We start from the raw sequence: 25,896 nt of genomic DNA, 5'->3' as shown, positions 1-25,896 counted from the left end.
CATGTTTTCATATTAACAAGCATTTGCTAAAGGTTTAATCCATGTCTTGCTATATTCTAACTATAGGCCTTCACAGGGTGAGGTTTCTGAGTTTAGATTTTATTTTATTTTATTTTTAAGAAGTACCCAGGTTATATTCTACCAGCGTTTATTGTATTGATACATATGTCTGTTCATGTATTCTCATTCAGTCTGGGTCAGATACGAAGTGTCAGCAGGTTGGGTTTCCCCATGGAGGATAAGACAAAACCGGGGCCATGGTGTTAAATTATTGGAACATTCCTGAGAGTCAGTAAGTTCAAATTAATGTGTCCAAAAGCTCCAAAATGATCAACCCCAACCAGCTGGTCCTCTGCACATGTTTATATATTCGATATAGACCCAAGTTACATACAACCCTTGACTTAACAAGTAAGGCAGACATTTTAATATGTGCAGCACAGATGGTCAGTGTGGGGGTAAAGTAGGGTGATTCAGAAAATGTTTGCCTTTTCATATTAAATAAACATTTGTATTTCATATGTTGTACCATTGGTGATACTTTTCATTTTTCTATTCCCACATTTATAAATATACATTTATTTTGCTTTATCATATTTATACATCAGCATTTAGGCTAAGAAATGGGATAATTCCTTCGATTCAATGAAGTGGTCAACTTGAGCAGTATGATCCGGCTTTGTTTATAACAAGATAAATCTAATAAAGCGCAAACAAAAAAAGCTGTCTTGATTAAAGGCTCAGTCAAAAGCACGTCCCTGCATCTGCCTCTAGAATAAATAGTCTCAGAGGGTTTTTCAGAGTTCTCTACAGTAATCAGTCTTTGGGCTGTAGTGCAGTGGAGTCACCGTCCGAGGGGTGACATTCAGGATATGGTAGAAGTCATTGCAGCCATATGTGTACATCATTGGTCCAGTTTGACATCCTCAGCATGATGGCGGTAGCGACTGCCTTCATATTCTCCCTCATTTGACCTTTTCATCCTCTGGCGTATTTTCAGCTGCTTCAGTCGGTTTTTGTCCACTTGTCGCTTGGCCAAGAGGAAGCCGATGAGTCCAGTGGGTAGGCCTATCATCCTGGAGGAGGGGATTGGTAATTATATTACAGTATACAGTATCCATTATTGATTCTAAATGTAGATAAACTCCACATATTCTAGTACGGCGGGAGCCAATTGGGGGGGAATGGAAATGTTTGATTCATGGTTAACTTAGTTTAAGATTTCAATCTCCTGTGTTTGTTTTTCTACTTGTAATTTAATCATCCAGTCTTTGCTCTCTAGCAATAAACATTAGATGTAACAATTTACAGTAGTTGTCAGTTTATTAGGTACACCTAGTTCGAACTAATGCAGTCTAAATACAACAGCCCTGCAAAGGATCGTTACCCTCATGAAGGTTTTTGTTGAAGCGGTTTAAATCAACTTGGTCAACATGGTCATGTTTGAGGCTGTACTTTGGGGTACGGGTGAGTGTAGAGATTATAATGTAGATTATATTATCTTCATAAAAACCGGACTTGCAAAACTGCTGTACCTAATGCTGCCCAGCAGCAGTAGTCATTGTGCAGAGAAACACGGAGAATGCTCAAGGCACATTGGTCCTTAGACATAAGAAAAAGATGGTCTGTTGATGTTTGGTACAAATATATTGTCTCATAAAAAAACTAACTGTGGTGTTATGTGTAGCAAAACCAAAGGTCTCTGTGTTCAGTTAGATTTAGGTGAGAATGACTAAATCCATTAATATTTTATTGCTCATTAAACAACATAGAGGCTGCATTTTGTTGTAAAATGTCTGGGATTTTTTTGGGGGGGAAATCTCTTTGATAAACTGGTGACAGTTGAGTACTTTGTTTGGATTTAAATGCTAAATGCAATTAATAACGTGTAACAACTGTTTTGTGTCTTAGAAGTCCATGTTGGATGTACACTTATGTTGAGCAACAATGAACACATTACTTTCCTATTAGTAATGCTGCCAATGAAACTACTTATGTATGTGCTACATCACCACTTCTCAGTACAGCTGAGAAGCAGTAGTACAAATACTACTTTTACTGCTGATACGCTTGCTAAGGTAAATTTCAAGGTAAAAAGTGTGGTTTAGTTATTTTGCATCTACAAATACTTCCTAGTTATTTGTGTTAGTCACTATAAGAGTGTGCGTGACAGAAGAGAAGAGACACACCAGGCATAGCCAATCCCCATCATGGGGTTCTTCCCCTTTTTCGTGGGGATGTATTCAGGACCCTCCTCTTCCTTCCTATCTTCGGTGTTGTTGCTCTGCTGTGGTTCTCTCCTTGAGCTGCACTGAGAGGCAGCGGGGGAGACATGTAGCGGTCGACACTGAGCAGCATGCAGCCGCAAAAACTGACACACTGTCGGGGTTTGGCTCCACCGGCCGGAAACAAGGTGCACACCTAATAGGAAAAAAAAAAAAAGACCTTTGTTCGTCAATGATACGACTTGTGTCCTCTCTGCGACGAGGTTAATGTGAGCGTTGAGTCTGGTTATACATCATGTTAAATGAAAATTCACGTGTTGTCCCAAATATTTGAAAGTAAAGTTAACGCTACAATTATGTAATTGTTACACAAATGCTCCTGCTAAAGTTAGCTTAAATGTAAATTGTATTAATGTCTTGAGGTTAACTTTAACCGAACGTGTAGACTATTTTACCTTTCAGTGCTGTCACGTAGCGTGCCGCCATGTTTGTTGAATAATGTTAGTCGGGCATGCGCAGTGACATTTAGCAAAGGACTACTGCCACCTTGTGGACAACATCGATGTAGCGCTTCTGTGAAATACTGCAGGAAATCAATAGCAACAAGCGGTTTTGTTTATGTCAACATTTTATTTATTAAACAAACGTTTCCATTTACTCCAAGTCATAATTTTACAAAAGACAACATAACTTGAAACCAGTAAGTCTTGTTAAGTCTTAGTAAGCCTCAGCATATGCCTTGAATATACAGTTATGGATAATCAGCAACTAAACAAATCAGGGTTGTTCCCCTGACTAAGAGCAAAACTGACTGAAGCCAGCAAACAACTAGAGCACAAAGAGCAGCATATTTACAAAGGTCTGTTTGACTAAGACAAGCCCCAGAATCTTCTGTACAGTATAAAACGTCAACATCTCCAATGCTACTTTTTTGTATGCATTACATATGAGCATTCAAAAACACCTTGAACACCAACTTCATTGATGAGGTTTAATATCAACAATTATGAAAGCTGTAAGGGGAGTAGAGAAAAACTAAACAGGAGTTTAATCATCCAGGTTATAGTTGGGGTTGACAACCAGAACTTCTTCTTCTGTGATGGCAGATTCTGAGCCCTTCAGCCCCCCTTGAGACAGCTCGATGAGGATGTGATCCTGTCAAAGCAGACACACTTGGTCAAGTAATGTACAAACTTAAAGACTTGTCTTTTGATTTGAAAACAGTGGCTGTATTTATTTTTTGCAGAAGGACTTACAAAGTGCACCAGCCTGTGAAGGACCTTCTCTATCAGACCCTTCTTATTGACGAGCTCCTCCTCTGAGTCGATCTCTGACTCAATCTCCTTCAGATACCAGTTCACAACGGCACTTTTCTTCAGTTCTTCCTCTTCCTCAGCTGCAACACAGACAGCAGTTCAAAGGCTAAACTGTATAATAAAAGAAAAGGTATGGAAGTCACTAAAAATATATTTTTTAGTAGTGTATAGAGAGCAGTCTCATACCTTCCTCGGCCCGGCGCAAATGAAGCACCAGCAGGTTGGAGATGCGTTTGTACTCCGTGAAGGACAGGCGGAGAGATGGCTTGGACTGGGTTCCAGACTCAGTGTGGTCGTTCACACCGTTGACCTGTCCGTTAGTTCCATTGGTGTGCCCGTTAACACCGTCCATGTGACCGTTTACACCATTCACTCCGTTAGGGACAGCGTTTCCTGCGAAGAAAATGTTTGCAAAAAAACTGGTCTCTGCAGTCCTGATATAATCTGCAGGTCTAGTGTACGTACGTCATGTCTCTGCATTTATGTTAATGTGTACATTTGTCTTCAAGAGACTGCATTTTTGGGTGTCTGTACCATCCTCCTGCTGCTGCTGCTCCTCTTCCTCCAGCTCGTCGTCCTGCTCCAGGTTGATGTCGGGTGTCTCCACTCTGATGATGGATTTGTTTAAAAGACGGAAGGCTTCCTTCACATGTTTGGGCTGCACCTGAAGACAAAAAGAAAGGGGAACATTCTGTAAAGATGTAATCTGCTTGTGAGTAATTAAAATACTATACATTATTTCACCATCACTTAAATGGAATACTTTGCCCATATTGTAAAAAGTGTGATTTAAGCAGGTCAAGTATATAAATACTGTGAAAGTATCAAACGCACACAGACAGTATTCAGAAATGGTAGCAAAGAAATACTAAAGCCTGTAAACATGTTCTAGTACAAACCAAAAATACAAGTAGGATCCAGAATTTGAACATAATGTCAAACCAACAAAAAAAATTCAAACAATTGTCGTGTAACCATCTGTGCACCTTTTGTGCTGAATAGGAAATCATTGTTGGTACCGACCTCGTCACAGCAGTGCATGCGCGCCATGCCCTCTGAAAGGCGGATCATGCTCTCCAGCTGTCGCACCGTTATTCTCCAGGCAGACTTGGACACACCTCCGGAGCTGTCGCGTTGGCGGAGACGCTTGTATTGCTCAACGATGAACTCTTCGGATTCGCTAGAGATCTACAGACACACACAAGGGACAAGCAACGGTTAAATATATGAATCACAAGTGTACAAATCATTAGCCTTATGGAAAGTAGCCGGCAGATGCACACCTTAGGTTTGAACTGCCTTGCAAAGAGCAGGTATCTGCGGATTTCATCCAGAGAGTACAGTCTGTCCACAGATTGCTCCATGCGGGTGTGCAGGTCCACTATGCGCCTGGCGATGGCATAGTCTGTCACCTGGGATACAGACAGATGAACATGCAGCAATAGACCAGGTCAAATTAAATGTTAATAATCCCTGTGGGAAAATTTGACTATTATAGCATCAGATGTGAGAATATGATTTAAATAATACAAAATGAGAAGTAAACATAATCTACACACATTTAACAGATCTGAAGTTCAAAGGCAAAGCAAGAATCAGAGCAGGAACAAATGAACAAACTCTACTGTGTACACGCGTACCTCATTACACTCGTCCACCAGGATGAAGAAGAGGTCGAAGCGGCTCATGATAGGGGCGGAGAGGTTAACGTTCTGCTTCAGACTCTTGCTGCGGTCGTAGCGCCCATTGACAGGGTTGGCGGCCGCCAGGATGGAGGTGCGAGCATTCAGGGTGGCCTGTTGGAGACAAAGTCTGGTTATTCTACAGAAGAGATGACTGAAAGGCTTCCTTTTAGTTTTGGCTGATAGAACATTGCATCTTGAATGCAAGTTGTAAAGTGTATTGATTTTGTATGGTCATTTTATAGAAATGGGCTTTTAGGGTTTTCTCATGACTAAAATGAGGTGTGAAATTAGATTTTTTTTTTAATCTTTATTTTTAACCTTTATTACACCGGAGTCAGTAATGTTGGACAGATTTCTGAAATAGTTTTAGCCTGCCAAAACATCATAATCCTTAAGGAAACACCACGGTGAGTCTCAAATTTCAGAATGTGTATTATTTCCACAATCAGTCTAATTTGGCTGCATTACCTTGACTCCAGCCTTGGTGATGCTGATGGTCTGCTGTTCCATGGCTTCATGGATGGCCACCTGGTCCTTGATGTCCATCTTGTCAAACTCATCAATGCAGCACACACCCTGGGAGAAATCACTGCCTTTAATACCACTGAATACATTAAATAATGTCCATCACTGCCTGCTTTATGACTTTTAACACTCACGTTGTCCGCCAGCATCAGAGCTCCAGCCTCGATGACAAACTCGTGGGACTCCTCGTCCCTGACCACCGCTGCCGTCAGACCGGCAGCGCTGCTGGCCTTGCCGCTAGTGTACACTGCTCTGGGACTGAACTCCTCCACGTGCCTGCATGCACATTTAAATTACCATTCAGACTGACTGTGCACGCAGTCAATACTTTCAGTCCTCTTATGGACTACAATGTATAGTACAAGTATATACCATGTACAAGTAGTTACTGGTAATTTATATTGTGATACATACTTGAGGAACTGGCTCTTGGCAGTACTGGGGTCTCCTACAATGCAGACATTGATATCTCCTCTCAGCGAGGTTCGCTCCATAGTCGTCTTTGGGACGCCTCCAAACAGCATCAGCAGGACCCCGCGCTTCACCTCATCATTTCCTGCAAATCACGGTCACCAATCAACTGAAAATCTGCAGCTTTAATAACCTTCAACAAAGTTTTCTTGGATAGAGGAAAATCTTCCAACAGTGGTCTCGAGCTCTAACCGTGGATGGTGGGGAATAGGCTGGTGCACAGGTGGTGGTATAAGTTCTTGTCCTGGCTCATCTCAAACACTTTCTCCCACTCCTTCTCGGTCATCTGGCTCTTTATGCTCTCTGCAGTCTGCTCCTCATCGCGCAGCTCCTTACCACCAAACTACAACAAGGGAAAACACACACTTGTAAGTAAACTTCAGGTACGTTTGGAGCTTTATTTGCATTTTTGGTTTGGGTGAGAACAACCCTGCGGGTGCAATTGCTATGGAAACGCATTCGTCATTAGCTTGTGTGCATCTCTTACTCGTGGGTTGGTCGGGGCCACATTGCAGGCCAGGAAGGCCAGTCTGTATGAAAGCTCTCTGACGCCCAGAGCTTTCAGTCCTTTCAAACCCTCAGCCTCAAAGCCCTGGGGTCCTCCACCTACGCGGGTGCTGGTCTCTGCTCGCACACCTGGAGACGGGACGCCCAGACAATCAGGGGGTGTCAAATAAGTAAAACTAATGTCGATTTGTTCAAATACGTTACTCCTTTCACACAGACACACTATGTGACAACTTAAGTGAATTTAAGGCGCGAAGTGTGTGGTCAAAAATCCCACCTGGGGTGGTGAGCTGAGAGACGTCCGGCACGACAATGAGGGTCCCGGTGAAGTCACAGCGGTCTCCAGCCTGAGCCGTCTCCACAGCCTCGGCCCTCAGGACGACCTCCAGGGAGCGTGGGATTGACCCGCGAGGCAGCTCCGCCTGAGTCTCCTGGATACGCACCTGAACACACAGAGTTAGACTCAATCCGATAGCTCAAGCTGTCATCAGTAAACATGTTTCCCTTTTATGCACATGCATCCTCTATCTCATAGTTACCTTCTGGAAGTCAACAAACTTGGATTTGTGCGTGTCGAGGTGGAAGCGGGAGCGGTTGTTGCAGACAGGGTTTCTGCAGATGGTAGGTGGGGAGTATTTGAACTGCTGAGGGACATCTTTGATCAGTGCCTGGCAGTCCATGCACAGGAAGGTGCCACTCACCTGCAAAGTCATAAAAGATAATGCTATAACAGACACGCTCAACATGACTATTTATGCACAACTTTCTTTGGTTTTTAAGCATGAAGCACCTCTGGATGCTACCACACACCACTAATTATTTGCATGTGTTGACTCTTACCAGTTCAGGGTGTACTGGGTGTGTCCTCACCACCTGACCACTGATCCTCACCAGGGTGCCGATGCGCATGGATGACAGCTCACGGATCCTAGATTACACACAAGAAAAAGGTTGATATATTGCTCTAGTTTTGCTCATTTAAATTAATGAAGTCTTGGAGTAAAGGTTATTTGAATGAGAAATTACAGCAACTTATTTTTACTAAGACAAATAAATTATGGGAACTCACAGTATAGTATGTCATATATCATATGCCAACAAAGTGTGTGTACAGTGATTCACACCAATACCAATAATTGACGTAGGTTTGTCATGTCTCTTACTTGTGTCTAGTGGGAAGTTCTTCAAGGGCAACGTAGAACTCTTTGTTGAGAGGAACATTCCCATGATCCCGAGCAAAGTTACGCACTGCCCGACAAAGGAAGGGGTAAACTCTGAAAACACAATTGTTTCATGTTAATCCACAGCTGCCTCTCCATGACTGCCAATGCACCTGCTGGTTGTTTATTTACCAATACACATTGTATACCACTAAAGATTAGAACATCAGCTTTACTGGTGAGTTCAGGTTACAGTGAAAGTGTTGCTCACTCAAGCATTGGAAATCAAACTGAGGCTGCAAGGCCACAAAGGTGCCATGTAGTGGGGTTGATGCGGTTGGCTCACCTGTAGTACTCCTCCTGGATGGTGGTAGCCAGCTCCTGGTTGAAGCCCTCCAGGTCTGTGAAGCTCACCAGCAGCGTGTTCCTCTCCGGCCTGATCAGCTCCTCGGCCTCCCGGACGTACTTCACCTCCCCATCCCCGGTCTGGAACCTACACACGGATTCAGGCAGCGGAAAAAAGGTAAATATTATACATGAACAACAGCCGATCCACACAGCAGGGAATCCTCATAGTTTCTGATAACGAGACTTTGAAACATGATGCACTATGCTGTTAACTCGTGCTCAGCCTGTTTCGGCCGGCAACAACACAATGAAGCCTGTTGCTGGCTGACTTACTCCTCTAAGAAAGCCTGGAATAGCTTCTGGCATTTTTCAGCCAACTCGTCTTTCACCATCTCTCCGGCATTCTCCGCAGTTGCTGTGGCAACATCCATGCTGAAACACCGTCAAACTGGAATAAAAGACTCAAAAACTTGTGCAAAATTCACAGAGCCGTACCGCTTTCCTCTGGACAGACACAGCACGCTACAGTCCCGACAACACAGCAACAGTTTGGCGCGAAAAGAGGGACACGTGATCTTTGGCGCGCCGCTTTCGTCCAATCGGTAATGCTAAACAAATGTTCTTTAGATTGTAGCCAATCAGAAGTGACAAAACTGCTCCTTCCCATAACACACTTCCTGCTCTGACTATGTTCCTGCTTCAAGTAAGTTCAGGGGGGGAAATGAAGACAGGCAGTTAAAAAAATAAATAAATACATTTAAAAAAGTTGACATATGTCTCCTTTGGGCTGTGCACGTGTCGAACAGTTGCTCATATTTTTTCACTTGGGGTGGACACTATACAGACAATGTCCCAGCCTCGAAATAATTTAGTTATTTTAGTTTCTAGTTTCTTTTCCGGTTTTGCAAATGCTGCTAGAAACGCAATGTAGATTATCATTTTTGCCCATGTGGGTAGTCACGTTGTCCCTAGTCAGATTGTCTAATCCTAACAAAACATCCCAAATAATACATATTTTTTGCATTATTACAACAATAACAGTTGGTGGAGAGAATACAGACTGTGTTATTGCACAGGGAATCATTATCCACACCCTAGTCTACAAATCGTGTGGTGTGATTACTAGCCTACCTAATGTAAAATAAAGAAGCATCAATGTTGTTAAAATGTGCCTAAATTGAATGTAGTGCTACAGTTCCCCGCTGTGACCACTGTAGGGCAGTAAACACAACCATACAACACATAATAATTCTAAATACACTCATCAACAGTCACCTCAGTAGATCAATCTTATACTTCCCATTCATGTCAAAATCTGTTTAAATATATTACTCAAACCGTGGATTGTGGATTTGTAAATTCTCACAGTGGATCCAAGAGCACAATAAACATGATAATTTCATGATATTCACTAAATGTTAGCTTGTGTATATCTGCTTTGACCATGTGATGTCCATCAAACCAATCTCCGGAGCAAAACAAACAGCATTAAAACATCTCGGTTTTAATACATACATTTTCAGTACTGTTGCTATTTGTAAATCACACCATTAATGAATTGTAGATGGTGATATTAATAATCATTTTACCACTATCCAAGACATGTTGGCATTAATTATAATAAATGTAGTGTTGTAATTCTTAACTGACCACTCATGTGTGAGACCTATTTTTGAAGAACAAAAGACAAGTCCAACACAAACATTAGAACAGAACAATTAGAGGCATTAGAATCAAAGTAGAACACATAAATGTAATGTAGTGACTTAGAATGGCCAGAAGAGGGGCAGTTTGTAATGAGGACTAAGATTTAGAGCAGTGGACCATAGTGTAATACTAGTGTGGTAGGGGAAAAGCAAAAGGTACGCCAAACTACCTGCTATCACCAGGGCCATTTGTAAATCACTATTCTAATTTATGTGCTATAACAATATATGTATTGATATAGCACACATATATATATATATATATATAAGGTCATAAGTCATAATTGATCATATGTGAAATACAGTATAACGTATTTGTTGTATATACACTTATTATATATTCCATTCATGAGGAAAGGATTTATCTATCATAACAATATCAAAGCAAATATCTGCTGATGAAGGCCATAAGATATTCTGGCCTAGAAATTGTCCTTTAGTTACATTTTTGTGTGGGGAAACTGCCATTTTCAAATTTAACCCAACATTTCTTTATAAGATTTGAACACATTTAAAACAAACCTGCCTGTGTTTGTCATGTACTGGACGTCTTCAAACAGCTAAGAGATGCCTTTTTAACACACTGTAAGGTTTCGTACATGTGTGTTTGTTCATATATCACTGAATATGATTACAACTACATTATGCTTGCTCAAGAGCAATTGCTGGATAATATCTAACATAAAAATGCATCTAAACTCACAGAACGTCTGCAGAGTTCAGACCCAGGACCATCTGTGACCAACCAATGCTGATTTCTACTCTATTATGTCTATTTCTGCTCCCACATCATTCTCACGTCTCCACCTGCTGGGGTTAATACAAACACTCCCGGCAGGCTATTGGTTTCACCTGTCACATTGTATTAATTCACCAGGAACAAAGCAGGAAGTTGTTGCAGGCCATTTGGATGCAGCCCAGTCTTTCTCTCCCTCTTTATTTCTCCTTTTGTCTTGACCTCTGGTTTTCCCACAATTGTTCAGCAGCAGGAAGCTCAGCTTGTCTGAATATGAGGGAACCTGACCATCTGTAGGCAAACACACATAAACCCACACAAATGCACTGCAAGAGCATCAGTGCAATCAAGGTTAGTGAGGAAGGCTTGTAATGAAATACTTACCTCTGTAATGTAATTACAGTAAGTAGAAGTATATACACAACATAAATGTACCTCATCAGTGTATGATAGGGAAGAGGAGAGAGATGGATTAAAAAGAGTTGTTTCCTGGTGTATTTCTTTTCACATGATGACAGATTGTCATTGTTTGGGTGGTATACATCTGCACACTTGTGACAAAATGAAACGGCATACAGGGAGAACAGAGCAGTGCTTGTAACCCTTTTAATGCACAGACCACCATCAATAGAACAATGCAGCATTACATCTATGTTAAATATATTGACAAGGCAACCTAAGCCTTTTCTGGCCAAACAATGGAACATTACTGACTGTCAAAGTCGGTAAGTCCAGATGAGCATGTGTTTTACTTGCTGAGAACCAGACTAAAGGCAAAAGCCCACCTTAAGTACAGACCGGTTAAACATCCCCAGGGAGGATACAGTGTCTGCTGATATCTGTGGGACATGTGGATTGTTTGCCAAGTTTTGAAAATGAAGGGACTAATGTGGGTGTAAACACCCCCCCAATTAAATCTGTAATACAGCACACTGCTTGTTATTAATATGCTGGACTACAAAGCAAAACAACACAATATGCAAATGCTTTTGGTTGCAACTTACTTACAACTTGATATTCTTTTTTTCTTTAAGATAGATACAAGATACAAGATAAAGTTATATAATCCACAAAGCAATAAGTTAACAGTCTAACAGTATGCTAGCAGCTCTGGGAGACTTTTTGATAGGCGTAGCTTTAACTTAAATGTTAACGTGAATGCTAACATGCTCACTTTACTATGCTAACATGCCTATAGGCTTCTGCTACGCAGGTACATTAACACATGTTAACTATGTTAGTTTAACATATTGGCATGAAGTACAGCTGAGGCTTATGGGATATTCATGTGATTTGGCCATAGGTCAATGTTTTGGACATTATATTTTGACCTGACACAACACTATAAGGGAGAAACAAAATGTGTCTTCAAATCTTGTCTTCTTCAGAAATCTATAATTGGGTCTTGATATTATATTTGTATAATTTTTAAGAGCTAGGAACAACAGTCTTTTAACACTAGATCTACTGTATGTTTACACATCACCTTTATACCTGGTTCATGATGTCTTTCAGTGTCTCTCTTGCATGTTGTTAAACTGATTTATTCTATAGCAGCTCTCTGTGTTGATGAGTGCAGAGTTGCTCGTGTGTTTGATTGTTTTAACTGCTTGTTTTTCCTAAAATGAGCTGCAGGAAGTCTTTCCTGTTTTGAATACACTATGAATAGAAGAAGAATTGTGTGCGTGTGTGTGTTTGTCTGTGTGTGTGTGTGTGCGCATGTGTAAGTGAGTCAAGGGCATTACGTGTGATAAAGAAATAGGTACGTTTTCGTTCTACACTTACTGTGAATGGAATTATTTCTGTATAAAGCTACATAAGCACATGCTAGGAAGTAGAGTTTTGTAATAGTGTTACCCTTGTGGTGCTAACTTACTGTATTCTTCCTTTTCGTCTCTCTCACAACTCTCCTCTTCCTCCTTCTCCTCTCTGCTCCAGGAAACAGGACACTGTAAACTTCCAGCTTCTGTTTCTCTCACTTCCAAGTGGAAGTAGGTATGTGGAAAGCACTTGTGTTGTGTGTGTGTGTGTGCGTGTGTCTGTGTTTGTGAGAGAGGGTGTGAGAGTGTGTGTTTGGAAGAGGGTGTGAGAGTGTGTGTGTGTGTGTGTGTATGAACACTGGAAAAATGGCCCTCCTGACCCTTTCATGCTCCTTTTTCTCTCACATAGAAGAAACAAACTGCTTATATAATCAGCATAAATCTGCACCCCTAAAAACAGTGACACAAACACCCTCTCACGCCTGTGACTCATATACACCTGGCTATCACACATCCCATGCCAAAACGCAGTTTCATCTTTCGAAAGAACTTTACTGTGTCCATGCTCCGGATCAGTGGATTCAGATGGCAGGCGGTTGAGTGATCATGAGTGAATACAAAGGGAGACAAGTGGATGATCATGAAGATTGGAACATAGGCCACAATGGCAACTAATTGACACTTGTTCTGAAGAATCTGTATCTGTAAACCACCAACTCTGCCCCCAAGCAAACCACAAAGTAAAACATTAGTTTTTCCCAAAAACAATCTGCACGCTTGGACACTGTTGGCAGCTGTCAGCTTACATTTAAACCATGTGTGAGACCAAATAGAATTGTTTCACGCTTGTTTCTTCCTATTCCACCTTTCCTGTTCCTTTTCAATGTGTTTTCTATGTTAAAGCTGAAATGCCTTCCTCTACCATCTCCTTAGTTTACTTGGAATTGTTTCTGTAATTCGGGTCTGATGATATTTATCTAACCCACTGAGAAGGAGACTGTGTGAAGATGGCATTGGCTGTGGTTGAGTGATTAAAGTACATGCCAGGAATTCATAGTTTCACTCAGGAAGCAAGAAAATTCTTTCACAAGAAAAGACATTTTCACACATATGGGTACTTTGAATAGTTTATTACAAACATCTTCCACAGTATACATCAAGCACATCAGCCATGAAAACAAATCTAATAACAGTATTTACAGGAGAAAAATGACAGTGAGGGAGAAGACATGTCGTGGGCCAGCAGACTGCTTCTTACTTTCTCAGACACCTTAAACACACACTCATACACACACACACACACACACACACACACACACACACAATATACATATATACAGCATAAGCAATCACTAGCTGGAATGTAAACTGGAGGACTCTGACTCTGTGGTCGTGGAGGCCCCCGGGCGCCTTCGTGGTAAAATCTTCAAACTGGAGGCTCTGCTCAGAGTTAGGGCTCTTCGGGCCGAACTCTTGAATCCTGCCCCCAGGAAGGCGTACAGCAGCGGGTTCAGGCAGCAGTGTGCAAATGCCATGGGCTCAGCCACCCCCAGCCACACGCCCAGGACGGCCTCCAGGCTGCAGCCACGGGGCAGGACCTCCAGGCGCAGCAGAGCGTCCACAAAGATGCCCACTCCGTAGGGCAGCCAGCAGATGAAGAAGCAGAGAACTAACGCGATGGTGGTCCTGACCGCTCGCCGCTTTTGCCTCTGGCCCCCAAGCGGGCCCCGGGTCAGCCTGGTGACAATGACGCAGTAACACACCAGAAGGACCAAGCCTGGGATCACCAGACCCACCAGGACCAGCTGGAGATGGAAGACTGCAACCCAGAGAGGAGCATTGTCTTCTGGGTAGAATCGCTGGCACAGAGTGGCCCCCTCGCCTCCTTCTTGAGTCCGGGCAAATACTAAGTCAGGCACTGCCAGGAGGCCGGCAGGCAGCCAGGCACCTGCAGGGAGAGAAGAAGATTAGAAGAAGTCAGCTACTGTGGAAATAAGACAAATAAAGAGGATTTGCAAAGAGAAAAGAAATAGAAAGCAAAGCAGTCTTTCAACACATACCCACATAAACCAGTCTGTGTGCCAGTAGCTGCCTCAGCCCACCAGTGTTTGTGTCCGTGGCTCGGACCACTGCCAGGTAGCGGTCCAGGCTGATGAATGCCAGGATGAGCACGCTGCCGTACAGGTTGACCGTGTAGATAACGTGCACACCAACGCAGGTGACCGCTCCAAAGCGCCAGTCAGCCAGGGCTGAGTCCACGGCCCAGAACGGCAGAGATAGAACAAAGAGGAGATCAGCAGCTGAGAGATGCAGGCGATATCGGTCTGTGAGGCTGCACTTTGACCTGCAGACAAACAAAAGAGAAGAACTGATTAAGCCTATGTCTTATTGGTTCTTGTTAAGGACACAAAGAGATTCATCAGATCAACCACCAACCCTCCTCTCACCTGCGTTGGCAGCCCAGGACTACGACAACCAGGCCGTTTCCAGTGATGCCCAGTGTGAAGATGATGGCGTAGACAACAGGCAAGAAAACCTGCTGAATGTTAGCAGTCATCACATGCTCCACGTCACAGGGCTCCTCCAGATCTCCTCCCAGCTCACCAGAACCAGAACCTGAGCTGGTGTCGTTGAAGTCATAGTCAAAGAAGATATGCTGGAGAGATGATGATAAGTAAGGGCAGGAAGCAAACAACAACAACAACAACAACAACAGATCCTAAACACAGACTTGTGAATTTACTCAAAAGCCCACACGTTTGCCTAAACATCGCTGACAACCTTACCTCATAGTACGACATGATGGAGGCAGTCTTCTGCTATCTCAACGGAGTGAAGTTGAGATTTCTGTTCACAGGGAATATATAGTTGTGTTCATGCTCCACCCCTAAACACTGCAACACATCTGTGTTCCTGCTGAAACGTTTTTCCTGTTTTCGAGGTGTCAGGTGCTGATAGTGGTTGTATTACAGGATACTGTGTTGTGTGTGTGGGCACACTGCTTGAATTGTTTTGGCCCTGAGACCTCTGGTTTGTGATAATAGGGCCATGGGATAGACTGATGAAGAGGATCAGACAATGAGTTGTGTGTGTGTGTGTGTGTGTGTGTGTGTGTGTGTGTGTTTGTGTGTGTGTGTGTGTGTGTCTCCAAACTCCATGCTCTTTTAAATCACTACAAGCAGCAAGAGTCCCCCCACAAGAGTGTGTACATAGTTGCTTTTGCGTCATTGTCTTATATGATGCATGCAAGCATTCATGCATGGGACATGCATAGAGAGGCAGACACTTAGAGAGGAAGAGGAATGTGAGATGATTATAAGCTGTGTTCTGGTAACTCTGTAAGATTTGATCTGATCTTTCACTGCCACTAAACGATGCGTGCATGTGTGCGATATTAGTGCCACCTTTCTGAAAGCAAACTTACAAATGTTTCAACACCATGTGAGCAGGAGCACATCATTCTGGAGTCTCCCATTATGGAGACTGGAGTGTGAACCCGTACTTTTTACAGTGTTTACTGTATTAATTAAATGACCAAAGGATAATTTTAATTAATTATATAAAATGCATTATAACATTTAAAACTACAAAGAGGAAATTCCTCATTCTGTCTTTAAATTAATACAATATAATTACATTTTGAAATGGAATTGCAAATACTTAAAAAAGGATGTTTTATTTCTTTACTCATTTGTCTTTCTGTCAAGTTCATCACAATTAATTTGCTTTCTCCTTTAACTTTTACAGTTCATGACTGTTTTCATTTAAACGTGTTAGCAGCACAGAGCAACAGCTGGACCTGCGATTGCGATGTGTTGTCCGGTCAATCAGAGCACCTACTGCTTTGTACATTTCACTTCATTTGTAGGTGGCACACTGCTTCCATTTACACTGCATCCATGTGTGTGACACAGTCAGTCAGCAGACATATTTCCTGGCAGTTCTGACATTAAATCCCCATCCTCTCCCGTTACAATAATCCCGTAAGTAAACAGCAACACCCCCAATAAGTGCTGCCAAGCCTCAAGACCCAATTCCCAGTCCCTTATCTCTCGCTCATTTACCCCACCCTTTCCTCCACATTCTCTGGTATCAGCACAAACATCTTGAAAATAACATTGCTGTGTATAAAGACCTGTTCCTGATTTACCCTCATCCAAATGAGCCAGATGACTCAAGTGTCTGCACTGGCTTTATTAATTGGGTTTATGCTGCTGATTATTGTTTATAGGGGCAGAGATCTGGTTAATAAGCATACTCCCTCACTAGGACACCAAACGATCGTTAATGTTATTAATTAAACCTGTACTGTACTCTGTGGAAATGTTTTCTGTTAAAAATACAAACTGACACACAGCTGATTTACTGTAACTGCAGTTCTGATTTCTGCATTAAGTGGCGCCACCATGTGGTTTCCTAAAGAAAGGGTTTTACACTGCCCAACACCTCTGAAAATACAACCAACACATCCCTTTACCATCTTATAGAACATGGCTCCTGTCCACCAGTTGCTATTAATTTACAATATTATTAATAAACAGTGTTTTTAATACATACAGAAAGGGCAGGCAGACACTGTGTCCCAAATCGCAACTACCCACTAAACAATATGAACTCCATAGTTTTTGTAATTATTTTATTTTTTATATTATTATAACAAAATGTCATTTTTAAAATAATTATTTATTATCATTTTGTACAAAGAAAATTATGCAACAGTACGCTGTCGGATGTCAAACCACGACTTGTACTTGAAACAACAGCACTTTTTAAAATAGATTTAATTTGGTCACTTTTTTCTGGTAATAATGTGAATAATTTATAACACTGCTCATGTAGGACTACTGGTAATGAATTTAAATAATTTAAATCCATCTGTTGTTAACATATAATGAAAAACAGCTTTAATGTAAAAAAAAACTTTAAACAAACTATTTGAAATTCAAAAACATAAATAACATGCAAGTATGTGGAACTGCAGTAGTACTTTGCCATTAAACTTAGACCTATACGTACAGGTATGACTCCAGGTACACTGGAGCAAGTATTTACAGACTGGTGTTTAGAAAAGAATAATAGCCACGCTAAACAGGGAACATCATAAATCAAAGCTAAAATGTGGCTAGAATACTTTACTGAAAGCTGTAGCCGTTAAAGTGTAGCTTAAAAAAAGTCACGTCACTAATGCGACTCTCGGACGATCATGTTGCTGTTGCCACGCAACTGCACAAGCAAGTCTCTGAATCCCCCCCTCTTCTTAGGTGTTTTGTGCTTGGGTGGGACCTCGCTTGGCTTGGTGGTTGTCAGAGTGACTGTGGAGGGAATCAAACCAACATTCAGATTTGTGTCCGCTTGATCATCGACGTCTTGATCGCTCCGACCCTCTATACCCAGACTGCTCCTGTGACCGCTGGTTGGGTGAACACCGATCTCATTGGTACTGCTAATACTGATGTGTTGGCTGTGATTGTAGGGCGCGAGGACCCTGAGAGCCATTTCTCCTCCTCTTCCTCTTGTTTTTCTTCCTATCCTTTTTCACCAGCAATCTGACATGCTGTTTAAGGTTCCTGACACAAAAAAATGCAACACATTCAAGTCATTTTCAATGTAAACAGGCTCACTGATCTGCTTCGCTAGGAAATGTGTTACGTGTACAGATGCGTTACCTCTGAAGGAACGTGTGCGGCCTCGAGCAGGCTGATGATTCTCCCTCTACCACACATTGTGCAGGTCGCTTTGCACCATTGTTGACCTTAAGTCTTTTCTTAACCAGTTGTACATGGAGCAAAAGCTTCCTGATAAAAACAGAGAGGTTCAGACAGTTATAATGAGCTGAGAGAATATACTGTACATCTTCATAGCTACTGGTGTCCCTTCTAAAAGACAGTATATGCAAGCAGCCTTACCCTTTTGCATTAGGCAGCCTCTTAGGTCTCCATTCCTTGATCAGGACCCACTGGTCACATGTCAGGGACTTGGGATCTGGAGAAGAAACAGAAAGAGATGTTGAACATGTTAGCATGCATCTGTGTACTGGATATAGACCGGCCCCTCAAATGATCTCTGTGTGTTGCTCTCTAGACGCCTCCGTTAAAGGCATTGCAGGACTGAACTGAAAACATTCCACTGACAGTGAAAGCACAGATGTTTGGGTTGATCACGGTCAGCAGTGACCTCATGTAACATATGAGTGTAGCCTGTGTGCATGTGGAAGTTCTTAAGCCTCCAAACTAGTCTAAACCGGTAATGACATAGGCTGTAGAAGGGAAAAACTCTGATGTTTTTCTCTATTTAGAAGTGGTAGTCGACACAAAATGAAAACAATTCTAAAGGTTATAGAAGTCATCATTCAAAATGCCAATACATAGACTGTTCTTATCAGCTTTATCAGCCAAGTATGTGTGCACATACAAGGATGATTTTGACTCCTGTTTAATTCAATTTAATTTATACTTTAACATCTGAACTGGCAGATTTTACAAGAGAAAATATTTCTCAAGAATTATTAGCAAGTGAAAATGGTAGCAATGAGTTCCTAGAGTAACTTTATCATAACTTTTTATCCCACTGACCATGAAAATGAGTCAAGTAGCTGTGTAGTAGTGTAAGAAGTAACTGTTTTTCTGTAGAAGCAATTATTTTTAAATATCTGGATGGATAGCATGCCAGGAGGGAGGAAATGTGTTTTTTGTACTTTGTGTGTACTGAAACATTAATATAACTATGTTGTGGCTTTTACAACTGATCTTGTTAACAATTCACACATCTTTTCTGTGTACTAGTAGTTGTTGTAGTAATGGGCCAATTTCCGCCAAAACACATCGCATTGTTGCTGAAACAATGAATGAGTGCACTCACCGTTGTTTAGGAGTTTGTTTTTCATTGGTGCTTTTGTCTTCTTCGCCTTCTGGTAGAGATTCTGACAGTCTGAGCACAAGCCCTGCAAGGGCCGCAGTTTCTTGGGAGAGGCGTTACGCAGAAAGGAAGGACCGGAAGCTATGCTGCTGGTAACGGAGCAGCAATCTTCATCTGACTCGTCCACTCCTTCATCAATCACCTGTACAGATCTTCCTTCACACTCTTCGACATCTTTTCCATCATGTGTGCTGTTAATGATGTCGATGATGTCACGGTCCTTCCCCTCATCTGTATTGACTCTGCTGTCGCCAGCTTCAATCTTCCTCAGGCCTGTTCTCTGTCTCTTACTCCTCAGCTTACGCTGGATAACTTCTTCATTTGGGCTGGGACTTCTCTGGGGGTCGTTCTTGGAGGCCTTTGGTAGTCTGGAGGGGCGTTGGTGATACATGGGTCTCTTCCACTTCCGACAATACTCAAATGACCTTTAAAAAAGAGCAACAGTCACTACCTGTAATCCCGCACCTACAAAGTGTAATACACTGGTATGTGTCCACTACACAGTAAGTTTTCATGTGGTCTCACCTATAGTATTCTATTCTTATGGATGAGAAATTAATGATCTCAAAGCCCTCTGCCTCAGACTCACTTTCAGTCGCAGGCCTGTAAAGACAACAAACGTCTTTAATGACAGATAATCAAAACATTGGAAGGGAAAAAATACAGTACAATATTAAAATGTGATCTTGATACTATTTCATCTTGATCTCAATTGTCAACAAAATTGTATTTATCCAGCCCAAAGTCACAAATCTGCCTCAAGGGGTTTTACAATCTATACAGCATTGCTACGTGCATCGTATAAATATTATTTAACAGCTGACTAACTTTACATATAACCAAAACTGTATTTTGCCGTTGATGAGCTCGAGAGTAACGTACTAGTAACTTACGCTGAAGCATTTACATAACTTTTCTAAGTTTGCTGTATCAATAAGTCTGTGGTTTTATGGGTCCACATAGGACAGGGTCTCTCCAAAGGACAGGATCTCAAGAAGGGTAAACGTTAAAGATGGAAAGCCCGCCTTACGAAATGCCCCCTTTCCTTAAGAAAATGTTAGCATCTTGGTTAAGCTAGCCAAACTAAAATACCGTAGACAACAACTGAATGCAACGACACTGTCAGCACTGAAGCTGGGTTATGCCTTTAAAACTTACTGCTCCTCAGATTGTTCACAGTTTACGAGATCTGACATGTTCAAAACCGCTTTTACTGTCAGCTACAACACAACGAGGCGCTTACTTGTTAACAAACTGGCTAATCCCCTATGGAGCTCGCGGACCCGTGTTGTGTTGTTCTAGCTGCTCGAGGACAGAACTTGACACTAACTTGAAGATGCTCTGCTGCGTACGCCTGCGCGTCGGTGTCACTCCCCGCGGGACGTAAGTCGAGCTTTTGTTTCTTTAACTGTTGTCTGTCACTGCCCAATGTGAGGAGAGTGCAGAATTGAGTTGCGCATGCGTCACTTTGCGATGAGTAAAGCTGTGAGTTGCGCATGCGTCACTTTGCGATAAGTAGCATACAAGATGCTGACGAGAGACTTCTGTAATGTCAGTAGGCTACAGTAAAAACGGACCTTCTTAACCAAGTTCATTCACTGCTGGCTAAATGTTAGCATCAAACACAACAAAGATTGTCACTTAAATAGCGTTTTGAGCTACCTAGTTAGCAGTCAAACAACCATAGCTAGATAGCTAAAACGTTTTTGAAATGATTCCCATCTTCTGTTATTGTTTGTAATCAGAAAAGTTTGTTATTTCATGGATTTCACAAATCAAATTTTAGTATGACAGTTATGTCGGGAACCATTTAAATATGAGCATGCGCAACTAACCTTCCACGCTGTGCTGAAGAATCTTATGTAGCCTACAGATTCAAGTCAAATAATATCTTTTTTAATGCAATAACCAATCCTGCACTTCGTGATATCAGATATTCATCAAAACTCTGGAATAGCTGGAACACCTGTACCTGTTTTAATTATCGGGCATTGCTATTTGTATGTTTGTATGTATGTCTCTTGTGATATTTTTGAGAATCCGGTTGTCTATATTGAATATATTGAATTCCATACATTACAGACAATTTCATAACAATTTCATAAAACTATTTAAAACATTTACAGACCATAGATTTCATTTCCAAACCTTTGAGCAAGAGTTTAAACTGACCAATTGCAACCACTTCCTTCAATTTTCCAGAACTATGAAGTCGAGTGCAGATTTGAGTCGTCCATGCTCAGATTTAAACGGTTTACTGCATACCGTGTCATTCCCACAGACAGATCATGGTCATAGCCATTAGCAGTCTATGGTCATACCCACACTAATAGAGAGAGACATCTCTTTCTCTATGGCTCTGGTCATACCCATAGACTGCGGTCATACCCGATGAGAGTGTCACTCCCCTAAGTAAACTGAGGGCAGATTTGAGTTGTGCTTGCATCACTTTGCGACGAGATCAGATGTGAGTTGCGCATGCTTCACTTTGCCACAATAGCATAAAAGACGCTAAGGAGAGACATCTGCAATGTCAATACAGTAAAAATCTGGTAAAAATTGACCTACTTAACAAAGTTTGTTCACTGTCACTGTTCACAAATCTGCACTCAACTTATATCGGGGAGTGACAGTCGGTTAATTCTTTTTCTACTGCTGTTTGACCACAAACCAAACCGAACCAAACCAAAAACTAACCTCAAGGGAAAAACTAAACGTTAAGAGAACCAACCAACTGTAACGTTGCCCTGCGGTGGCGCTGCACCTTCACATAACTTTCCCTTTTGGTTGTTTTTAGTTGTTCTGAGTTAGATGTAGCATGGTTTGCTGTCACTTGATTTAAATTCACTCAAAAATGATTCGACTTATAAAATTTAAGTAAGATAAACAGTATAGCATTTATTTTAAGGCTGATATCAATTTAACTTAAAACAGTACCACGCCAAGCCATGGGTGTTTTGCCGGTATATTAAATAATCCTAAAAGGGCAAAAGTACTAACTCATTGCACATTTTTTGACGATTTTACAGTTGAAACATCAGAAACACATCAGGCGGGCGAAATAAGAGTTAACTCGTAGGTGTAAAATGGTTATAAGTGTTTGTATTATAGAAAATGCCGTATTCAAAACATTTTAAATTCAAAACATTAAAAATGAAATGATTCTACCGAATTAAAATCTAACTCATGCCCTAAGCCTCTATGCCGTTGTGGTGTTATGTAAGTTTTAATAGTTTAATAATGTATTTGAACATGTAAAAAAACAACAGTAAAATAAAAGATGTATATACATGCATCTTTGCATGCATAAATAATTAAAATGACAAATAAATAAGGCCATGTACTTCTCAGCACAGTCTTCCAAAATTGAAAGTCATTTAAACAAACAAAAAATTGTCCATGTTCAAAAAGGAGTAGGAAGAAGTTGATAAACAACTTAAGTAATTTTATTTGTAATTGTTCTGCTAGCTATTCATATTGTAATCAACAGATTAGCTTCCTTCCCATTTTGGACAGATTCAACGCAAGTAACAAATACTTTGTGTAAAAGACCCTCCTATATGACCTCCTAACTGCTAGCTGTAGGACTGCAATTGTTGCTTTGGTTAAAGAGAGGACTTTGAACACACACACACACACACACACACACACACACACACAAAACGAGGAATTTCAACAACCCAGACCGAGGGATCCCTAAGGGCGAGTATAGCTTACACGAGGAGGCAGAATTTTTCTGTTGCTATAACTCACAAATTCCTGTGTGTAGCCTAGGATTTAGTGAGCTGCAGAGACAGAGGAAGGAGAACAATGTGGAAAGCAGCAGTGTTTGTGTTCCTGCTGCTAAACATGGATATGCAGGTGAATGGTGCTGTAGATAACACGAGGGGGTCTGTGGTAGAAAACCCCAGGCCAGAGAAGAAGGTGAAGACAGAAGAGGCTGAAGCAAACAACATCATTCCTGCAGGTGACACGGATTCTTCAGGTTTCTTTGGCAACTTGCTGGTAGTACCCATGGATGGGAGTCATTGGGTGGGCGTAAAGGCCATTGCCCAAGAAATGGGTCGTCGTGGACACCGGGTTACAGTGGTGATTCCAGAGGTCAGCATATGTATGGGCCCGGGGAAACACTACGACACTGTAACCTATCCTGTTCCTTATGACAAGGCTCATATTGACTCTATCATGTCCTCACACAAGGACATGATGACACCATCTGCACATTCTTTCACGGAGAAGATTAGGAAAGGATTCTCAAAAATCCAGAAAATTAAAGGCTTTATTCACACCACAGCAGAGAGCCTACTATTCAATGCCAGTCTGATTTCACATCTGGCACAGCAGGTGAGTGCAAATACAGGATCAGGTGTAAAATCTAATATGTTCAAAACAATTGCCTTGCACATTACACAGAATTTGTGAGGCATTTGTGTAGACTTTCTATATGTGTAAACTACCTTCTGGGGTTGCTACTATATTGGATTGCATTATACTGTAAAGTGTTTGTGTCATATAACCATATCTACTGTAGTTGGGACAATGGTAGCAGTTTACTTATTTGCAATTAGGTGTCAAATACAAAAGTAGTCATTCTCCTAAAACCTGTGACTGAAATATGACATTATTAGATTGCTATTACTGATGTATTTATGTGTAGGTGGCATTTACTGTTGTAGCTGGTTGGGGTGGAGCTTGCTTTAGTTATTGTAGTCCAGAGGTTCTTGTTCCCAACCTGGGCCACAAGATAAATCTGAGGGGTCATGAGATGATAAATGTGGGACAAAATACATGTATATACCCCTGATGAAACCGGAGACTAGAAATGTTTTAAGTTGAGTTATTACTTTCTGTTATCACTATTATTATTACTTCAACTTTTAGATTTTGTTAGATTGAAAAATTACAAGGAACCTTGACCAGACACTGTTTTTTTTATAGGGTCACATTCCAAAATGTTTCGAAATTTCTTGTAAATGCACATAAATTACATGCATTGTAAGTTTATCATAACGTATGTTTTAATGTAAAATTCTTTATCTGCAAGGTAACTAGATAAGATAAATAAAGTGGAGTAAAAAGTGACATCACTTGACATGCATGTAATGTCCGTTGTAAAACCAATGCATGATAAAAGAGAAGGAAAGGTGCTTTTATAAGTGCATACTGTTGAAGATTCACCCTTTTTTCATATTTGTCCTTTGCACCTTTCCACTCTGCAGAACTTTGACGCAGTCCTAACGGACCCCATGGTGCCCACAGGCTCATTAATAGCTCGGAAATTAGGTAAATTCTGCCACAATTGGATGACCTGTGCTCTTTAATGTCTGCTCGTTTTCTCACAGGTCATAAATAAAATCATTTTCAGGTATCCCTACTATAAATTTGCTGAGGGGAATTCCATGTTCCTTGGACATGAAGTCTTCAGGCTGCCCCTCCCCGCCTTCATATGTGCCCCGCCTGTTGACCAGATACACAGATAAAATGAGCTTCAAGGAGAGAGCATTCAACACTATGGTGAGCACTTCTTCACATAAGTGCATTGACGAGTGCATGCATGAAGGATGGCGATGTTTTCATTTTTAAAATTGCTCTACTCTACAACCAAACTATTCAACCAAACCATACCCTCTACTTCAGATTCCTCATTTATTTTGCTAGTTGTCGCAAAATTCTAGAGAAAGAGGTCCGGTACAGTACCAATCGAAATGTTTTGAGGTACTTGAAAAGCTTTTCCAAACTTTTGACTGATACTGTACATTTCAGATACGTTTGGCAATGTAGCAGACCCCTCTAGTATTGGTCTCCTTACTTTGGTGTAGGCTACATTCATAGTCATGCAGTAGGTCAAGATGAACCAGTTAAACTACTGCAGTATGAAATTAATAAATTCAGTTTCAGCACTGTTAAAAGGCAATTGAAATTCAACTCTTTGGCCAAGCACCTATTCCTTATTTAGTACATTTGTTTATCTTTGTTCTGTGATGCCTCTGACATATAGGTGGCTTTATTGGAGCCGTTGCTATGCCGACTGATGTATTGGCACTTTGACCAAATAGCCTATCAGTTTCTGGGAGAGGAGGTGGGCATAGCTGAAGTGCTGTCAGAGTCTGCTATCTGGCTGCTAAGGTAAGATTATATATTAAGATTTGGGAAAATAATACACATCAGCCCTAGGGGGGCCTATGAAGAAGTACTTAATACTATTAAACAAATAAACAAGATAGGAATAATGCAAAGGTAGTTTTACTGTTACTGTTGTTTTATGCTTGTAATTCACACTAAAAAAACAACAGGTCTTAGAATCGGATAAATAATGTAATACTGTGTTGAAACAGGTTGGACTTCACACTGGAGTTCCCACGCCCTATCATGCCTAATGTAGTACTAGTTGGTGGAATCAACTGCAACGTGAGACATCCTCTGCCTGAGGTAAGGGCTGAGTGGTTTGACTGATACAACTATTCGATTTTGTTTGACTTCTTCCTCCCGTTATCCCACTGCTAATATTATGAAGAGATAGGAAGATAGATAGACAGATGAAT

At 41.3% G+C, this 25,896-nt stretch overlaps 5 protein-coding genes across 7 annotated transcripts in view; 1 reads left to right on the top strand and 4 right to left on the bottom strand.

Moving 5' to 3' along the window:
- Nucleotides 1-114: 114 nt before the first annotated feature.
- si:ch73-71c20.5 (DUF4748 domain-containing protein) lies at nucleotides 115-2,777 on the bottom strand. The gene is made up of 3 exons (XM_034888823.1): nucleotides 2,681-2,777; nucleotides 2,190-2,421; nucleotides 115-1,076 (listed from the first exon to the last, which is right to left on the bottom strand). The coding sequence occupies exons 1-3, from the start codon at nucleotides 2,709-2,711 to the stop codon at nucleotides 905-907; spliced, it is 435 nt and encodes a 144-aa protein (XP_034744714.1). The 5' UTR covers nucleotides 2,712-2,777; the 3' UTR covers nucleotides 115-904.
- Nucleotides 2,778-2,842: 65 nt separating this feature from the next.
- On the bottom strand, nucleotides 2,843-8,827 carry mcm6 (minichromosome maintenance complex component 6). Its single transcript, XM_034888805.1, has 18 exons — nucleotides 8,571-8,827; nucleotides 8,236-8,382; nucleotides 7,893-8,003; nucleotides 7,570-7,657; nucleotides 7,269-7,430; nucleotides 7,007-7,172; nucleotides 6,710-6,858; nucleotides 6,415-6,565; nucleotides 6,166-6,307; nucleotides 5,886-6,027; nucleotides 5,695-5,802; nucleotides 5,182-5,337; nucleotides 4,825-4,953; nucleotides 4,565-4,729; nucleotides 4,076-4,205; nucleotides 3,728-3,934; nucleotides 3,482-3,621; nucleotides 2,843-3,380 (listed from the first exon to the last, which is right to left on the bottom strand). Exons 1-18 carry the CDS (start codon nucleotides 8,666-8,668, stop codon nucleotides 3,273-3,275), a joined length of 2,499 nt encoding a protein of 832 aa, XP_034744696.1. The 5' UTR covers nucleotides 8,669-8,827; the 3' UTR covers nucleotides 2,843-3,272.
- Nucleotides 8,828-13,550: 4,723 nt separating this feature from the next.
- Nucleotides 13,551-15,316, bottom strand: LOC117954807 (C-X-C chemokine receptor type 4-like). Its single transcript, XM_034888816.1, has 4 exons — nucleotides 15,226-15,316; nucleotides 14,887-15,095; nucleotides 14,500-14,783; nucleotides 13,551-14,387 (listed from the first exon to the last, which is right to left on the bottom strand). Exons 1-4 carry the CDS (start codon nucleotides 15,238-15,240, stop codon nucleotides 13,792-13,794), a joined length of 1,104 nt encoding a protein of 367 aa, XP_034744707.1. The 5' UTR covers nucleotides 15,241-15,316; the 3' UTR covers nucleotides 13,551-13,791.
- A 2,010-nt stretch (nucleotides 15,317-17,326) lies between these two features.
- Nucleotides 17,327-20,724, bottom strand: si:ch211-227n13.3. Of its 2 annotated transcripts, none has more exons than XM_034888822.1 (6): nucleotides 20,598-20,724; nucleotides 19,880-19,957; nucleotides 19,298-19,779; nucleotides 18,346-18,421; nucleotides 18,106-18,234; nucleotides 17,327-18,006 (listed from the first exon to the last, which is right to left on the bottom strand). In XM_034888822.1, exons 3-6 carry the CDS (start codon nucleotides 19,743-19,745, stop codon nucleotides 17,883-17,885), a joined length of 777 nt encoding a protein of 258 aa, XP_034744713.1. In that variant the 5' UTR covers nucleotides 19,746-19,779; nucleotides 19,880-19,957; nucleotides 20,598-20,724; the 3' UTR covers nucleotides 17,327-17,882. The 2 variants fall into 2 exon arrangements, with proteins under 2 accessions (XP_034744713.1, XP_034744712.1); XM_034888821.1 differs by having other exon boundaries at nucleotides 20,513-20,713.
- Nucleotides 20,725-23,048: 2,324 nt separating this feature from the next.
- Nucleotides 23,049-25,896, top strand: part of LOC117954803 (UDP-glucuronosyltransferase 1-1-like) — a 16,769-nt gene continuing 13,921 nt past the window's right edge. Inside the window, exon 1 of one of the 2 annotated variants that reach the window (XM_034888806.1) lies at nucleotides 23,049-23,215. In XM_034888806.1, the coding sequence (XP_034744697.1) occupies nucleotides 23,165-23,215 (51 nt within the window). In that variant the 5' untranslated portion in view covers nucleotides 23,049-23,164. The remainder of the gene's footprint in view (nucleotides 23,216-25,896) is intronic. The other variant, XM_034888810.1, reaches the window with a different exon arrangement.

Source organism: Etheostoma cragini, chromosome 12 (assembly GCF_013103735.1).
Source record: "Etheostoma cragini isolate CJK2018 chromosome 12, CSU_Ecrag_1.0, whole genome shotgun sequence".
Lineage (NCBI taxonomy): Eukaryota > Metazoa > Chordata > Actinopteri > Perciformes > Percidae > Etheostoma > Etheostoma cragini.
Note: the sequence above shows the minus strand (reverse complement) of the source record. Positions and strands in the feature narration are given on the sequence as shown.

Coding starts and splice junctions, on each gene's coding strand:
- si:ch73-71c20.5 (XM_034888823.1), bottom strand. CDS start 2,711: ATGGCGGCACGCTACGTGACAGCACTGAAAG. Junction 2,422..2,680: donor CTACGTGACAGCACTGAAAG/GTAAAATAGTCT, acceptor TTTTCCTATTAG/GTGTGCACCTTGTTTCCGGC. Junction 1,077..2,189: donor ATGGGGATTGGCTATGCCTG/GTGTGTCTCTTC, acceptor CCCCTCCTCCAG/GATGATAGGCCTACCCACTG.
- mcm6 (XM_034888805.1), bottom strand. CDS start 8,668: ATGGATGTTGCCACAGCAACTGCGGAGAATGCCGGAGAGATGGTGAAA. Junction 4,954..5,181: donor TGGTGGACGAGTGTAATGAG/GTACGCGTGTAC, acceptor TCTGTATCCCAG/GTGACAGACTATGCCATCGC. Junction 3,381..3,481: donor TTCACAGGCTGGTGCACTTT/GTAAGTCCTTCT, acceptor CTGCTTTGACAG/GATCACATCCTCATCGAGCT.
- LOC117954807 (XM_034888816.1), bottom strand. Junction 14,784..14,886: donor GTCCTGGGCTGCCAACGCAG/GTGAGAGGAGGG, acceptor GTTTGTCTGCAG/GTCAAAGTGCAGCCTCACAG. Junction 14,388..14,499: donor ACACAGACTGGTTTATGTGG/GTATGTGTTGAA, acceptor CTCTCCCTGCAG/GTGCCTGGCTGCCTGCCGGC.
- si:ch211-227n13.3 (XM_034888821.1), bottom strand. CDS start 20,550: ATGTCAGATCTCGTAAACTGTGAACAATCTGAGGAGCA. Junction 18,235..18,345: donor AGGCTGCCTAATGCAAAAGG/GTAAGGCTGCTT, acceptor TGTTTTTATCAG/GAAGCTTTTGCTCCATGTAC. Junction 18,007..18,105: donor CCGCACACGTTCCTTCAGAG/GTAACGCATCTG, acceptor TTTTTGTGTCAG/GAACCTTAAACAGCATGTCA.